This window comes from Oncorhynchus gorbuscha, linkage group LG02, assembly GCF_021184085.1.
Source record: "Oncorhynchus gorbuscha isolate QuinsamMale2020 ecotype Even-year linkage group LG02, OgorEven_v1.0, whole genome shotgun sequence".
Classification (NCBI taxonomy): domain Eukaryota; kingdom Metazoa; phylum Chordata; class Actinopteri; order Salmoniformes; family Salmonidae; genus Oncorhynchus; species Oncorhynchus gorbuscha.
In genome coordinates, this window is record NC_060174.1 from 13578330 (window position 1) to 13596262 (window position 17933).

At 43.2% G+C, this 17933-nt stretch overlaps 1 protein-coding gene across 3 annotated transcripts in view; it reads right to left on the bottom strand.

Annotated features, from left to right (window-relative positions):
* Window positions 1-2237: 2237 nt before the first annotated feature.
* LOC123997460 (choline transporter-like protein 5-B) overlaps window positions 2238-17933 on the bottom strand; it is a 123459-nt gene continuing 107763 nt past the window's right edge. Inside the window, exons 9-23 of one of the 3 annotated variants that reach the window (XR_006832113.1) lie at window positions 16165-16248; window positions 15843-15955; window positions 15392-15529; window positions 11672-11771; window positions 11458-11550; window positions 11094-11181; window positions 9244-9506; window positions 7609-7703; window positions 7394-7497; window positions 7145-7218; window positions 6938-7008; window positions 6591-6679; window positions 6020-6104; window positions 4129-5451; window positions 3021-4095 (exon numbers count right to left, since the gene is read on the bottom strand). Coding sequence is in view for 2 of the 3 variants with exons in the window: in XM_046301738.1 (XP_046157694.1) it covers window positions 2893-3005; window positions 6020-6104; window positions 6591-6679; window positions 6938-7008; window positions 7145-7218; window positions 7394-7497; window positions 7609-7703; window positions 9244-9506; window positions 11094-11181; window positions 11458-11550; window positions 11672-11771; window positions 15392-15529; window positions 15843-15955; window positions 16165-16248 (1510 nt within the window). In the remaining variant the exon portion in view is untranslated. The other 2 variants (XM_046301738.1, XM_046301725.1) reach the window with 2 other exon arrangements.

The following is a 17933-nucleotide window of genomic DNA, read 5'->3' on the forward strand; positions in this document are numbered from 1 at the left end:
ATTCTGCCCTGCCTATCTAAGGTCTTCGAAAGCCAAGTCAACAAACAGGTCACTGACCATCTCGAATCCCACCGTACCTTCTCCGCTATGCAATCTGGTTTCCGAGCCGGTCACGGGTGCACCTCAGCCACACTCAAGGTACTAAACGACATCATAAACGCCATCGATAAAAGACAGTACTGTGCAGCCGTCTTCATCGACCTTGCCAAGGCTTTCGACTCTGTCAATCACCATACTCTTATCGGCAGACTCAGTAGCCTCGGTTTTTCGGATGACTGCCTTGCCTGGTTCACCAATTACTTTGCAGACAGAGTTCAGTGTGTCAAATCGGAGGGCATGTTGTCCGGTCCTCTGGCAGTCTCTATGGGGGTGCCACAGGGTTCAATTCTCGGGCCGACTCTTTTCTCTGTGTATATCATTGATGTTGCTCTTGCTGCGGGCGATTCCCTGATCCACCTCTACGCAGACGACACCATTCTGTACACTTTCGGCCCGTCATTGGACACTGTGCTAACTCTCCTTCCAGACCCATATCAAACATCTCCAATCGAAAATCAAATCAAGAGTCGGCTTTCTATTCCGCAACAAAGCCTCCTTCACTCACGCTGCCAAGCTTACCCTAGTAAAACTGACTATCCTACCGATCCTCGACTTTGGCGATGTCATCTACAAAATTGCTTCCAACACTCTTCTCAGCAAACTGGATGCAGTTTATCACAGTGCCATCCGTTTTGTCACTAAAGCACCTTATACTACCCACCACTGCGACTTGTATGCTCTAGTCGGCTGGCCCTCGCTACATATTCGTCGCCAGACCCACTGGCTCCAGGTCATCTACAAGGCCATGCTAGGCAAAGTTCCGCCTTATCTCAGCTCACTGGTCACGATGGCAACACCCATCAGTAGCACGCGCTCCAGCAGGTGTATCTCATTGATCATCCCTAAAGCCAACACCTCATTCGGCCGCCTTTCGTTCCAGTACTCTGCTGCCTGTGACTGGAACGAATTGCAAAAATCGCTGAAGTTGGAGAATTTTATCTCCCTCACCAACTTCAAACATCAGCTATCTGAGCAGCTAACCGATCGCTGCAGCTGTACATAATCTATTGGTAAATAGCCCACCCATTTTCACCTACCTCATCCCCACAGTTTTTATTTATTTACTTTTCTGCTCTTTTGCACACCAATATCTCTACCTGTACATGATCATCTGATCATTTATCACTCCAGTGTTAATCTGCAATATTGTAATTATTCGCCTACCTCCTCATGCCTTTTGCACACATTGTATATAGACTCCCCTTTTTTCTCTACTGTGTTATTGACTTGTTAATGGTTTACTCCATGTGTAACTCTGTGTTGTCTGTTCACACTGCTGTGCTTTATCTTGGCCAGGTCGCAGTTGCAAATGAGAACCTGTTCTCAACTAGCCTACCTGGTTAAATAAAGGTGAAATAAAAAACTAAAAAAGTGTAGCGAAATGCTTGTGCTACTAGTTCCGACAGTGCACTAATATCTAACAAGTGATCTAACAATTCAACAACAACTACCTTATACACACAATGTAAAGGGATGGAATAAGAATATGTACATATAAATATATGGATGAGCGATGGCCTAGCAGATAGATGGTATAAAATACAGTATATACATATGAGATGAGTAATGTAAGATATGTAAACATTATTAAAGTGGCATTATAGAGACTTGTGATTAATTTATTGAAGTGGCCAATGATTGAGTCTGTATGTAGGCAGCAGCCTCTCTGTGTTAGTGATGGCTGTTTAACAGTCTAATGGCCTTGAGAAAGAAGCTGTTTTTCAGTCTCTCGGTCCCAGATTTGATGCACCTGTACTGACCTCGCCTTCTGGATGGTAACACGGTTAACAGGCAGTGGCTCAGTGGTTGTTGTCCTTGATGATCTTTTTGGCCTTTCTGTAACAAGGGGTGCTGTAGGTGTTTTGGAGGACAGGTAGTTTGCCCCCGGTGATGCGTTGTGCAGACCGCACCACCCTCTGGAGAGCCTTGCGGTTGATGGCTGTGCAGTTGCTGTACCAGGCGGTGATACAGCCCGACAGGATGCTCTCAATTGTGCATCTGTAAAAGTTTGTGAGGGTTTTAGGTGACAAGACATTTCTTCAGCCTCCTGAGATTGAAGAGAAGCTGTTGCAACTTCTTCACCACACTGTCTGTGTGGGTGTATTAATTCAGTTTGTCCGTGATGTGTATGCCAAGGAACTTAAAACTTTCCACCTTCTCCACTACTGTCTCATCGATGTGGATAGTGGATAGGGTGTGCTCCCTCTGCTGTTTCCTGAAGTCCACAATCATCTCCTTTGTTTTGTTGAGTGAGAGTCTGTTTTCCTGACACTACACTTTGACTGCCCCAGTGTTGAGGATCAGCGAAGTGGAGATGTTGTTTCCTACCTTCACCACCTAGGGGCGGCCCGTCAGAAAGTCTAAGACCCAATTGCACAGGGCGGGGTTGAGACCCAGGGCCTTAAGCTTAATTATGAGCTTGGCGGTTACAATGGTGCTGAGCTGTACTCAATGAACAGCATTCTTACATAGGTATTCCTCTTGTACAGATAGGATAGGGCAGTGTGCGATCGCATCGTCTGTGGACCTGTTGGGCCGGTATGCAAACTGAAGTGGGTCTAGGGTGGCAGGTAAGCTGGCAGTGGTATGATCATTGACTAGTCTCCCTAAGCACTTCATGATGACAGAAGTGAATGCTACGGGGCGATAGTCTGTGTCCAATATGGACCTGAATTAGTATTTACCTCCCTCTCTACTTGATCCTACACGGTTGTCTTCCCTATCATCTTTCCTGCCTCTGTCTATCCATACTCCTCCAGTCACCCTGTATCCGTTCCTCTCTTCTTCTCTCGTCTATCTCTTGTCTTTCCTCCTCTTGTTGGTGTTCTTATTGAGGATGTGTCTCAGGGTTCTGCTCATGTAGAAGGGTCTGGCTGCAGAGCCGTTGTTCACCTCCAGATCCACCACTGGGGACAGGAACACATAGCCAGTCACATACCACAGAAACTCTGTTAAATACCCCCATGTATTTAGAAAGTTGGGCCATTGCAGTTTCTGCATTACGTCACATTTAAATGACAACACAACATTCTATGGCATCAGTGGCAGCGCCCCATTAACATTACAAGGGGAACATTCAAATAATGACATGTATAGAATTAGAACAATATAAAACATTCTAAAAGCTGGCCAAACTCTAAATACAAGACTCTGTATACCCATAACCTACTGCTAAACATTCTGAAACACAGTCATATACCTCAAACTCACTGTTATTGGAAATTCCTTCAAATCCATGTGAAATACCTAACTCAAGTTTAGATACTTACCCTCAAAAATCACTGTTTCATAAAAGTCCTCTTGATCCCAAACAAGACACCTCTGATTTCCTCAAACCCACTGTTTGATAACAGGTCTACCCCAAAAACCTTGAATATCCCAAACCAACTATTAATTTATAATGTCATTAACCCTTAAATACAATATACAAATTAGATATGAATCGCCTAGAAAATTTGCTAATGAAATCATTCACATTTATTAAAAAAAAGATTTCACATTTTCATGGTGTCATTGATACAAAAAGAGTTATCCTGTACAAAAACATTAAATATCCTCAGAACAGATGTGTTACAGTACCTAGTATTAAAAACCGTACTACTGCAGTTCTGCACTATTCCATATAAAAATACCAAAAATGGCTTTAACATCCTTTTATAAATGGTATTTCAAAAGGTTCTCTGTGGTAGATCGTAAAACCACAAAACAATAAAGAGGAACATTTCTCCATTTAGAACGAGGCACATTTACTAGCAACTGCAGTCGGAATCCCTGGAAGGTGTCAGAGTCCATTCAAATCGTTCACCATGAGCATCAAATGTGTTCAGAAGTCTTGACCTCCCTGAGCCTACATTATAACTGTCACTTACAGTGTAAAACCAATATCTAGTGTTACACCTGACAGTGTAAAACCAATATCTAGTGTTACACCTGACAGTGTAAAACCAATATCTAGTGTTACACCTGACAGTGTAAAACCAATATCTAGTGTTACACCTGACAGTGTAAAACCAATATCTAGTGTTACACCTGACAGTGTAAAACCAAAACATCCTACAAGTGTCTGTAACCATGTAATTTGTATTCATTTATTTGACCTTTATTTAACTAGGCAAGTCAGTTAAGACCAAATTCTTATTTTCAATAACAGCCTAGGAACAGTGGGTTAACTGCCTGTTCAGGGGCAGAACAACAAATTCTTACCTTGTCAGCTTGGGGATTCAATCTTGCAACCTTTCAGTTACTAGGCCAATGCTCTAACCACCTTCCGCCCCAGGAGTATGTCAAGTTTATCTATCCGTAGCATTGCACGTTAAGTTTTGAACTGTGTCTGTAACAGTGCCAATAAATATGGTGGACCAAAAGTGCCTCTTCAACCAAAGACTAAACAGCCATTAAAATAATCATGCTAGACAGAAAAGCCACCTCAGGGTTATTTTCCAACACATGTGAGCGCCTAAAAATAGCTCAGGGATGAAGTTTCCCCTTGGTACAGATCTAGGATCAGCTTCCCCAATCCTAACCATTGTTGAGGAAAATGCTAAACTGACCCAAGATCAGTGTCGAAGGGCAACTTCACCCTACACGTGACCTTACATTACAGTACATGGAACCATTGCACAAACACAGTAGTGTCACATGGGGGCGCCCTTACCTTCCATCACCCCACAACCATCTGCAAAACTACACCAATTGCATCCGAAATACAGAGATCTCCTTCTGCAGTGTATGTGCCTTTTGCAGTGTATTGGGCTAATGGCAATTTCACCCATGTCCACTGTGCTGCTGCAGCGCTCTCTAAGTAAGACAGAGGCCAGCAGAGTCTCGACACAACAAAGAAAGGGACAGAAGCACAGCAGAGAAAAAAGGCTAATATTAGAAGTATCAGCGACGGTGCAGGCGGTGAGAGGGAGGAAGTTGAACAGAGCTCCGCCTCTTTCTAAACCCCACCCACATACACCACCCTCTTGGGTCCTGCCATGTCCTGCCAAGGCCTTCCTGGTCAGTCCTGACCAGTCAGGTCACCTCCATGCATGAGTCCAGCCCAGCCATAAGGCCCTGCTCTAGTATCCTCCAGAACACAATCACCCCCACACACACAGATGCTGAATGAGACAGTCATTCGGTGTATCAGGTGTTCTGACTATCAGGAGAAAGAGGTTCATTGTTTTGGCCTATCAGGAGAAAGAGGTTCAGTGTTGTGGCCTATCAGGTGAAAGAGGTTCAGTGTTGTGGCCTATCAGGAGGAAGCGTAGAGCTTGGAGCCCTGCTCTCTGCGGAGGATCCTGTGCAGTTGAGGGGACATGTAGAAGGGCTTGAGGGGCGAGCCGTCGTTCCTCTCCAGGTCTTCACCTGATCCAGGACCGACGGAAGACAAAGCATTGTCACAGAGGAGGAGAAAAGGAGGAAAGATGAGGAGGAGAGGAGCAGACAACGTATAGGTAGGAAGGCAGAAAGAGAAAGAGAGAAAGAGAAAGGAGTTTGAGCCAAACGATTTAGAAAGCCAAGCAGGGAAATTAATTAGGAAAAAGTTGATATAGGTTTCAGTCAGCCAAAATGGACAGTGCATTATAGCCAACTGGTTCAGTGATTAGTATGCAGCAGAGGAAAAGTTTGATAAATATAATACATATAGCACAGGCCCTATACAATAGTATTCACTGCAAGAACATGCAATATAAATGATTGAATTGGTAAAACAATGACAGTAGTGTAAAAAAAAAAAAAAATCACGCAGTGCAAGAACAACCTTTTTCTGTCTTATGAAGAAAACTGTACACCGCTATTGATATAATAGAGAGCAACATGAAGTAGAAATGAGGAAGCATTCAATTAACTGGAGTGTACTCTCTGTGTATCATATAAACACCCTCACACCCCAGACTGGCCTGCATTTAAAATAGATGAATGATGTACTTACAGAAACAAAGGAATAAGGTGTCCACACACATAGCATAGACGTTGAAGAAGCCATGCGCGATCAGGTAGGATCCAAATATCACCGTCTGACAATGGCAGAAAAGTCCAAGTCAGTAAGCACAATTAAAGCTTACAGTATGCTTCCCAGTCAAAACAGATTACGCATATATTATCACAAAATTGTGTGACGTTTGTGTTATTTTTGGTTTTCGGGAGTTTTTGTTCCAGCTGTTTGTGCAGACAAAAACATTTCTTGAGGTAAGTCAAAGTTTAGTTGATTAGACAATAGTAATACTCCTAGTCAGAGTGAGAACGTGAAGTGTTTGTCATTCAACGAGTGATGACTAGTTTTCATGCACATTTTTTCTGCACCAAACATCTTAGCTAAATGTAAAATTGTGCGAACAACATTAACATTGCTGTTTTTTTCTAGTTATTCAAGCGAATGTCTTCAGGGAGTATGAGAGCACAGAAGTCGCTTCGCCTAGCCAAGTTCGGCTACAAGCAAACAGAACCTATGTATGTGGGCACATTTATCAACAAGCAATGCTTGTTGTAAGTCTATTTCTTACCAGTAGGGGGACCCAGTAGTAATTTAGTGATGGCACCTCCTCTTGAATAACTGGAATCTTACGGGTGAAGAAGAAGAATGCTAGAACACCTGGGGGGGGGGGGGGGGATCAGAATCATTAATAACAAAATAACAACCTGAGCAAACACTGAAAAATGTACAATTAGTGTAACATAGTATCTATGGGCATTGTCTTATAGAGAACGCCTCTGCCGAGTACGTTATGGTACTATTTTCCAGCGTGTGTTGTTTGTTTAGTCTTGTTCATGCATTGGGTAATTTTAACATCAGCCCTCATAGTTAAACATACCACAAGGTTATCACCAGTGTGTGGGAAAGGGAACTCACCAACACTCCCTGAAATAAGCACTTTTCCCAAGAAGAGGAGAAAGTCTGTCACCTTATCCAGCACTGCCACCCTACAGAGGAGACACCTCATTGGAGGAGCCCAGAAGCCCAGAGAGAGACAGTCACCACCATGAAAGACAGACAGACACAAAAAACTGTCTGAGGGACAGACAATCAAACGGACCGATACAAAAGACCTTGTCTTACCTTACTACGTTCCTCATCAGGAGGAAGAAAGCATCTTTGGCCGAAGTGCAGAAGCTTTTTCCATATATCGCCATCTAGGGTGAGAAATTCAAAGTAAGACCATGTTATTCACGATTCCAACACTTTCTGTGAGATGGTTATCAAATAGCATGATCACAATAGTAATGGGTGTACTAACTACTGAAATGCCTCAAAGGTACTGGATGGATGGTATTGAAAAATATTTTGACAGAAACTACCCAGACTCACCATGATGTAGGCGTTCCTGTTCATGAACTTGATGAAATGTTCCAGGCACCAGAAGCAGCATTTGAGACAGCAAATCAGGAAACGGGCAAAAGCATTGTGAGCACCTGAAAAATACATGATGATCATCTTCAAGAAAACATGCCATATAAATAAATATACAGTACTGTATGTAAACATACGAAAGGCAGTGGGTTAAGTACGAGCAGAAAACCCACCTTTGAGTTTGTGATCCAGATACTCTAGAACGATGCGAAACATCTGCACAAAGGCCAGGATCAGAGAGCCAAATGCCAGAGAGCCTGTGTGGTACCTGGGAGATACACAATACACTGTATTACTAATACAAAATAGAGCTGTATATCCACCACACACACACACACACACACACACACACACACACACACACACACACACACACACACACACACACACACACACACACACACACACACACACACACACACACACACACACACACACACACACACACACACACACTTCCCCCTTCCCATCATAGGTGTAAAACCCTCAACACACGTAGGACCAGTTTCCTCACAGATTATGTCTCATCTTGGATTTAAAGGCTTAATGGAGAATCTGAAATAGTTTATTAGTGCAGTACTAGGATAACTCCCTTAGGGAATATCTCTCGAAGCAAGATGTGCCATTATAAACTATACTGAACAAAAATATAAAAGCGAAATGCAACAATTTCAACAACTTCACTGAGGAAATCAGTCAATTTAAATTAATTAATTAGGCCCTAATCTATGGATTTCACATGACTGGGAATACAGATATGCATATGTTGGTCACAGATACCTTAAAAAAAGGTAGGGGCGTGGATCAGAAAACCAGTCAGTATCTGGTGTGACCAGTATTTTCCTCATGCAGCGTGACATTTCCTTCGCATAGAGATGATCAGGCTGTTGATTGTGGCCTGTGGAATGTTGTCCCACTCTTCTTTAATGGCTATGCGAAGTCGTTGGATATTGGCGGGAAATGGAACACGCTGTTGTACACGTCGACCCAGAGCATCCCAAACATGATCAATTGGTGTCATGTCTGGTGAGTATGCAGACCATGGAAAAACGGGGACATTTTCATCTTCCAGCAATTGTGAACAGATCCTTACGACATGGGGCTGTGCATTGTCATTCTGAAACGTGAGGTGAAGGCGGCGGATGAATGCCACAAAAATGGGCCTCAGGAGCTCGTCATGGTATCTCTGTGCATTCAAATTGCTCATACCATAACACCACTGTCACCATGGGGCACAACATTGACATCAGCAAACCTCTCGCCCACACAACGCCATACACGTGGTCTGCGGTTGTGAGGCCAGTTGTACGTACTGTCAAATTCTCTAAAACAAAGTTGGAGTCGGTTTATGGTAGAGAATTGAACACTAATTCTCTGGCAACAGCTCTGTTGGACATTCCTGCAGCCAGCATACCATTTGCACAGTCCCTCAAAACTAGAGACATCTGTGGCATTGCATAGTGAAAAAACTGCACATTTTAGTGGCCTTTTATTGTACCCAGGACATGTGTAATGATCATGCTGTTTAATCAGTTTATTGACATGCCACACCGGTCAACTGGATGGACTAATTTAGCAAACGAAAAATGCTCACTAACAGGGATGTAAACAAATTTGTGCAGAAAATGCATATGAAACATTTCTGTGATCTTTTATTTCAGCTCATGAGACATCGGACCAACACTTTCCATGTTAGTTCCTATTTTTGTTCGTGTCCAAGAGCGTCTGCTAAATGACTTAAATGTAAATGTAAACATCATCTTCACCTTCCTTATACGTTAAAAACCTATATGACTGAGACAGCCTACCGTACAGCCCTGCTAAAGGAGGAAAACAAGGGGCATGATGGTATGTCTTGGGGCTTCCTCAGGGCCCAGTAGTAGGAAGCGAAGGCCCCGGCCAGGGTGCACTGTCCCAGAGCGATGGTAAAGTTGACTAGCCACAGGAACACCAGCAGGTTGCACAGCTGCAGCACAAAGATGTAGTTGTGGTAGAGGCTCTCGCCGCCGTAGAAGGCAAAGGTGCACTGGGAGCCTGGGCACACCATGGTCACGTTGGTCTGACTGAACTTCTGGGGAGAGATAGGGGTAAGTTATTGGGTTAGAAGGAAATCGCACCCATTTCTCGATTTACTTCTGGCCAGAGTTTATAATGGCACACTATTCCCTATACAGTTCACTACCTTTGGCCAGAGTTTATAATGGCACACTATTCCCTATACAGTTCACTACCTTTGGCCAGAGTTTATAATGGCACACTATTCCCTATACAGTTCACTACCTTTGGCCAGAGTTTATAATGGCACACTATTCCCTATACAGTTCACTACCTTTGGCCAGAGTTTATAATGGCACACTATTCCCTATAGAGTTCACTACCTTTGGCCAGAGTTTATAATGGCACACTATTCCCTATAGAGTTCACTACCTTTGGCCAGAGTTTATAATGGCACACTATTCCCTATACAGTTCACTACCTTTGGCCAGAGTTTACAACGGCAACTCCCCGTCTTAGGTCAGTTAAGATCACCACTTTAATTTAAGAATGTGAAATGTCAGAATAATAGTAGAGAGAATGATTTACTTCAGCTTTTCTTTCTTTCATCACATTCCAGTGGGTCAGACGTTTACATACACTCAATTAGTATTTGGTAGCATTGCCTTTAAATTGTTTAACTTGGGTAAAACATTACAGGTAGCCTTCCACAAGCTTTCCACAATAAGTTGGGTGAATTGTGGCCCATTCCCCCTGACAGAGCTGGTGTCAAGTTTGTAGGCCTCCTTGCTCGCACACACTTTTTCAGTTCTGCCCACAAATTGTCTATAGGTTTGAGGTCAGGGCTTTGTGATGGCCACACCAATACCTTGGAGGATTGTTTAGCACTTTTCGCACCAAAGTACGTTCATCTCAAGGAGACAGAACGCATCTCCTTCCTGAGTGGTATGACGGCTGCGTGGTCCCATGGTGTTAATACTTGCATACTATTATTTGTACAGATGAACGTGGTACCTTCAGGCGTTTGTAAATTGCTCCCAAGGATGAACCAGACTTGTGGAGGTCTAAAATGTTTAGGTCTTGGCTGATTTCTTTTGAGTTTCCCATGATGTCAAGCAAAGAGGCACTGAGTTTGAAGGTAGGCCTTGAAATACATCCACAGGTACACCCCCAATTGACTCAAATTATGTCAAATAGCCTATCAGAAGCTTCTAAAGCCATGACATCATTTTCTGGAATTTTCAAAGCTGTTTAAAGGCACAATCATCTTAGTGTATGTATTCTTCTGACCCACTGGAATTGTAATACAGTGAATTATAAGTGAAATAATCTGTCTGTAAACAATTGTTGGAAAAATGACTTGTGTCAAGAGGAAAGTAGATGTCCTAACCGACTTGCCAAAACTATAGTTTGTTAACAAGAAATTTGTGGAGTGGTTGAAAAATGACTTTTATTGACTCCAACCTAAGTGTATGTAAACTTCTGACTTCAACTGTATCCACAGCTGGGTGATTTGTACTGCTGCCAAGCACACTGAGCTGAATTTCAATAAGCTGCTCTAATTCAGGGTTTCAAGGCCAATAACATACAGTATTCTAGGAGTGTGCAATACAGCAATAACGTCAATGTGACAAAGAGGAAGACAGTAAAAAGAAAAGCCAACCTCTGGATCACAGGTGAGGTTGGCATACATGCATTTGTCCTGCGTCGACATGACCTTGTACACAGCATCACCAGATGACGCTAAGAAGCTGAGGGCAAAACCAGTCAAGGGCAACACGGAGCAGTGATAAGCAGTGATCAGAAACAAAATGTGTGCCTGCCTATGAGCCATCTACATTGGGGTTTCCACTACGGGTTCAGCAGTTTCAATAGGTTCAATTCATCCAGTCTTTATCTCTATGATGCCATTGGTGACAGTTCAGGATGCTTCACGTGTCACTACAATGGGCAATGCTGCATGTAAATCTTTAAAATGTAAAAGTGTACACACAGTGAGGATGAGAAGACCTACATAGAGAGGATACACAGCAATGACTGCCCAGTACGCTATGCAGATGGCCAGCAGAACAAAAGTGATGATCGGGTAGAAGAGAGTGGACATGATGTAACCAATGGCCCTGGAGAAAAGAGAGACACAGAGAAAGGGGGAGAAAAGTTTGAACTCACAGATGCTGGTTTCATTGGAAGTGACAGAACAAGATGTCCGACTTAATCTCCTGAGTGAAGAACACGACTCACCTGCTCCCCTCCTTCAGCAGAGCGATGGCAATACGTACTCTCCTCCTCAGGAATATCAGGATTACTATGATGACCGCCTCAATGACTGATAGGGAGATCACTGCAATACAAATGATTACCGTTGAGTTCAAAAATCTATGTTCCTTTACAGCAGAGGTGGACAACAACCCAAAAATCGATCCTCTCAGGCCACAGCATCTCCTGGGATTTGCCAAATTTAAACAATATCAGGTTTAATTTGGTATTTTATGTAAATTCAGGGCCTTTCTATAAAAGAGACCTTGGTCTCAGTATGACTCTCTGATAAAATAAAGTTAAATAAAAATAAATAAATAAAATACAGTTAACAGGAAGGCCTATGGTTTTCCTGCTCTAAATCATTGGTCGATTGAGAAATAAGAACAAAACCAGCAGACACACCCAACTGCTTCCCAACTTAGAGAGCACCTTGTGACACACAGAGTAAACTGAGTTGTGGCAGCCTTGTGCCAGGCTAGTGTGCTATGCCGTGCCGTGATTGTTACTGTTGATGATATCTGGAAATGTGCACGTAAACCCCGGCCCATCTACTGTTGCTAGCCCCAATTCTGACTTGTGCTCTAATATCTGCTTCACTGATTTCTGCTCTTGTAAAATAAAGTGTGGGTTCACAGCTCCAATTCAGATGTGTTGGTCATTACTGAGATGTGGTTAAGGAAGAGTGTTTTGAACACTAACGTTAACCTTTCTGGTTATCACCTTTTTCGGCAAGACAGATCTTCCAAAGGTGGGGGGGTGGCTATCTTCACCAAGGATCACCTTCAGTTCTCGGTTGTCTCCACCAAGTCTGTTTCCAAACCATTTTATTTGCTGGTTTTAAGCATTACATTTTCAAATATCTCTTTTTTTTCTATCTCCATCAGCACCGACCTGTACCCTACCTGCCCTAAGCTCTCTCCTGGCCCCTTACACTAAGTCTGAATTTGTCCTGCTAGGTGACCTCAACTGGGATATGCTTAAACCACCTGACCAAGTCCTAAAGCAATGGGACTCCCTAAATCTTTCTCAGATTATTTATTACCAATCCCACAAGGCCTGACTCCAAACACCCAGGAAAGGCTACTCTCATCGATGTTATCCTCACAAATAATCCTGATAGGTGTCATTCTGGTGTTTTCTGTAATGACCTAAGTGATCACTGTTTTACAGCCGGTGGTCGTAATGGATGCTCAGTGAAACGACCTGTCCTGATTTGTAATAGATGATTGCTAAAAAACTTCAATGAGAAAGCCTTTCTTCATGAATTGGCCTCCGTAAAATGGTATAGAATCAGCGGTATTGTTAACCACACCCCATAAAATTCTAATTAAAAACAGTTTCAGCCCCTGGTTCAACCGTGATCTTTTTTTTCTTATTTAACCTTTATTTAACTAGGAAAGTCAGTTAAGAACAAATTCTTATTTTCAATGACGGCTTAGGAACAGTGGGTTAACTGCCTTGTTCAGGGCCAGAATGACAGATTTTTACCATGTCAGGGGATTTGATCTTAGCAACCTTTCGGTTACTGGCCCAACGCTCTAACCAATAGGCTACCTGCCACACCAAAGTGACTCCACCTCAAGAATTCCATTTGGCGAAAGGCTCCGCACACGCATACTCAGGCTGACGGGCTATCGTTCAGGAAAATGAGAAATAAGTGCACTCAGGCTATCCGGAAGGCCAAAGTTATTTACTTTAAGGAGCAGTTCTCTCTCTATGGATCTAACCCCAAGAAGATACGGAAAATGGTTAACGACCTGGAGAATAATCCCTCTGTAGCTCCCTTCAGTAACCACCCTCCTCCTCACAGCTGCCCATGTCCCTTAATGTTGATGATGTGGTTGTTACTGACACGAAGCACATGGCTGAGCTCTTTAATCACCACTTCATTAAGTCAGGATTCCTATTTGACTCAGCCATGCCTCCTTGCCCGTCCAACATTTCCACATCTCCCACCCTTTCTAATGCAACCATCCCCGATGCTCCTCCCTCTTTTTCACCTGCCCTGATACAACGTTTCTCCCATCAGGCAGTCACTGACTCCAAGGTGCTAAAAGAGCTCTTTAAACTTGACCCCCAAAAAACATCTGGGTCATCGCCAAGCCTATCTTAAACCTTTTTAACCTGTCTCTCTTTTCTGGGGAGGTTCCCATTGCTTGGAAGGCAGCCACAGTTCATCCTTTATCTAAAGGGGGAGATCAAGCTGATCCTAACTGTTATAGGTCTATTTCTATTTTGCCTTGTTTATCAAAAGTGTTGGAAAAACTTGCCAATAGTCAACTGACTGGCTTTCTTGGGTATGTAATCTGGTTTCCGCTCAGGTTATGGATGTGTCACTGCAACCTTAAAGGTCCTCAATTATGGCACCATTACCCTTGATTCTAAGCAATATTCTGCTGCTATTTTTATTGACTTGGCCAAAGCTTTTGATACGGTAGACCATTCCATTCTTGTGGGCCGGCTAAGGAGTACTGGTGTCTCTGAGGGCTCTTTGGCCTAGTTTGCTAACTACCTCTCTCAAAGAGTGCAGTGTATAAAGTCAGAAAATCTGCTGTCTCAGGCACTGCCTGTCACCAGGGGTGTACCCCAATGCTCAATCCTAGGACCCACGCTCTTCTCAAATTACTTCCACATGATACCTCAGGCAGCAGGAAGCTCTCTCGTCCATATATATATTTAGAGCTTCAGGTAGTCACCTCATACAAGTACTTGGGAGTATGGCTAGACGGTACACTGTCCTTCTCTCAGCACATATCAAAGCTGCAGGTTAAAGTTACATCTAGACTTGGGTTCCTCTATTGTAATGGCTCCTCTTTCACCCCAGCTGCCAAACTAACCCTGATTCATGACCATCCTACCCATGCTAGATTACGGAGACATCATTTATAGACCGGCAGGTAAGGGTGCTCTCGAGCGGCTAGATGTTCTTTACCATTCGGCCATCAGATTTGTCACCAATGCTCCTTATAGGACACATCACTGCACTCTATACTCCTCTGTAAACTGGTCATCTCTATATACCCGTCGCAAGACCCACTGGTTGATGCTTCTATATAAAACCCTCTTAGGCCTCACTCCCCCACATTCTAAGTTTCTACTGCAGCCCTCATTCTCCACATACAACACCCGTTCTGCCAGTCACATTCTGTTAAAGGTCCGCAAAGCACACACATTCCTGGGTCGCTCCTCTTGTCAGTTCGCTGCAGCTAGCGACTGGAATGAGCTGCAACAAACACACAAACTGGACCGTTTTATCTCAATCTCTTCATTCAAAGACTAAATCATGGACACTCTTACTGACAGTTGTGGCTGCTTATTGTGATGTATTGTTGTCTCTACCTTCTTCCCGTTTGTGCTGTTGTCTGTGCCCAATAATGTTTGAACCATGTTTTGTGCTGCTACCATGTTGTGTTGCTACCATGTTGTTGTTGTGTTTTGTTGCTACTATGCTGTGTTGTCATGTGTTGCTGCATTGATATGTTGTTGTCTTAGGTCTCTCTTTATGTAGTGTTGTGTTTTGTCCTATATTTATGTTTTATTTTTAATCCCAGGCCCCCATCCCCGCAGGAGGCCTTTTGCCCTTTGGTAGGCCATCATTGTAAATAAGAATTTGTTCTTAACGGACTTGCCTAGTTAAATAAAGGTTAAATAAAATAAATTAATAGTATCCCCCTGTGCTTAAATAGAGGGATGGTCACTCACTCAAGATGAGCCAGGTTTGACTGAGCTGCAGGTAAACCCTGAAGTCCGTCTGAAAGCCGATGTCAGAGATGGTAACATCACCATCACTGTGTGGCTTCCCTCTCAGTGTACTGAACTCCCAGTAGCAGTGCCAGATCCCTGAGAGAGAGAGAGAGAGAGAGATGATAAGTTATCTGCTACATTGGGTTTTCCATGACAACAGGTGTTGGTTTGCCATGACAGCAGGTGTTGGTTTGCCATGACAAGAGAGGTGTTGGTGACAGTTGGATGTTAGAAGATGTGGACACTGTCTCCCACAAATCTATATACAGTAGCGGTATGTTACCTTAAATACAGTATGGGCTGGTGGAGTGTGGGTACTGTACTCAGACTAAAGACGGCATTAGTCTCTTTTACTGAGGGTAAAGTTGCTGTTGATTAGTGGCAGAGTGTACTGTATTGTATTACTAACCATAACCCACCACAGCGATGACTCCAAAGATGATGAGCCACAGGAGAACTCCGGCTGTGAACCGTAGCAGCAGGATAAAAGCCAGGCTGACCACCATGGTTATCACCAGACCTCTAGACACACACACACACACACACACACACACACACACACACACACACACACACACACACACACACACACACACACACACACACACACACACACACACACACACACACACACACACACACACACACACACACACACCTTTATGTCAGAGTGAAAAACACAGTCAAACACACATATGGCACTCACAGACGCACAGAGACGCAGGTCTTACAGTAAGATCCAGTACCAGGAGCTGGCGTAATCCTCAAATATCTTCATGCCAACCTCCTTGGCATCTAGCAGACTGGTAATGCCACTGTGAGAGAGGAAGAGGGGGAGTGGGATAGACAAATATAGAAGGGTGGGAGAATTGTGGAAAGAAAAAAAGGAGATCGAGAGGGAGATTGAAGGGAGAAAGAGAGGGAGGGAGAAAGACAGAGAGTGAGAACATGTCCACAGAGAGAGAAACATTGACTTATACTGACCTGTGTTGTATAACAGTGACTCACTCATTCACACAGCAGGTCATGACATATTGCAGTTTATGAGGGGGTTGTACAACCCTGGGAGACTGAACAGGTTGTAGGCAGGCCTCCCTTATAAATGTCACAAGTCAACATCGGGGTTATCAAAGTGGAAGCAGTGATGCGCTCTATGACTCTGAAGCAGCAGGTTACTACTCTACAGCAGTTACCAATGAATTGTCTGATTAAACAAAGAAATGACAAAGAAATGATTATTAATTATTCCTGAATCTCTTTCCGTAAAACCTACATTTTAGCTTTATTTAACTAGGCAAGTCAGTTAAGAACCAATTCTTATTTTCAATGACAGCCTAGGAACAGTCGGTTAACTGCCTGTTCAGGGGCAGAACGGCAGATTTGTACCTTGTCAGCTTGGGGGTTTGAACTTGGAACCTTCCGGTTACTAGTCCAAAGCTCTAACCACTAGGCTACCCTGCCGCCCCATTACATGTACAAGCAGGGTATCGTAACGGTTCAATGTACAAGCTGGAGAAAGCGGTGATAGCAAAAACCACCTAAATACTTTGATCAGAAATCCACTGTAACTACAGAGATTCTGTAAAATCATGCAAATATCTGGCTTTGTGATTCCTCATTATTGCATTGGTAAACTGGCAACGTTAACACAAGTTATATTGTTCATAATTTGAATTGTAGATATCTGAACTCAAATGTTCCCCGATGCTTTTGCTCACTAGACTTTCAGCCTCTACAGGACTGGTGGACAACAGTAGCATGAGACTAGAACCAACCTTCCACTGAAACTGTGTGGGATGCCTCCGGAGTCAAGCACTAATCTGTTTTATGAGGACAGCTACCTCATGTCAGGAGCAAAGCTCACTCTAGGCGTTTATTTAATCTGGGCCATTGTACTTCTATAGAAATCACTATAGTAGCACAAAATACAATTTACTTACGTCATTTTGTTGTTATGAAAAAAAGAGTCCCTGATCTCCATCAGTACTAATGAAACCATTTGTTAACTTGTATTTAACCAGGGAAAAACACATTGAGACCTAGGTCTCATTTGCAAATGTGCCCTGGGAACGATACAACAAATAAAATTAGACCATTTAAAACACAAAATTAAATAAATTGAAAATATATACACAATCAAACAAAACAAACACCTTTATCACTATAAAAATCCCTAACATTTCTCCTAAACTGACCCAGAGACAACAACACATCCAAACATTACTTGGAGATTATTCCACATGATAGGGACCTGGTAGGAAAAGGCAGATTCACCCAACTCTGTGGATACACGTGGAGTGCTGTGCTAATGTGCCTAATGCACTCCACAGACCAGAATTTAACAGACGGAGTTCAGCCAAACCTCAAGTCGAAAGCAAAATAATAGATGCTATGTTGAAGTGGTTGGTTGTAGGAAGTGTAATTGGCCTGAAATGCTCTGTCCTTGGACAGCTTGTTGAAGCGCTTGACATTCAGGGGGAAATATGGGAAAGGAACTGGG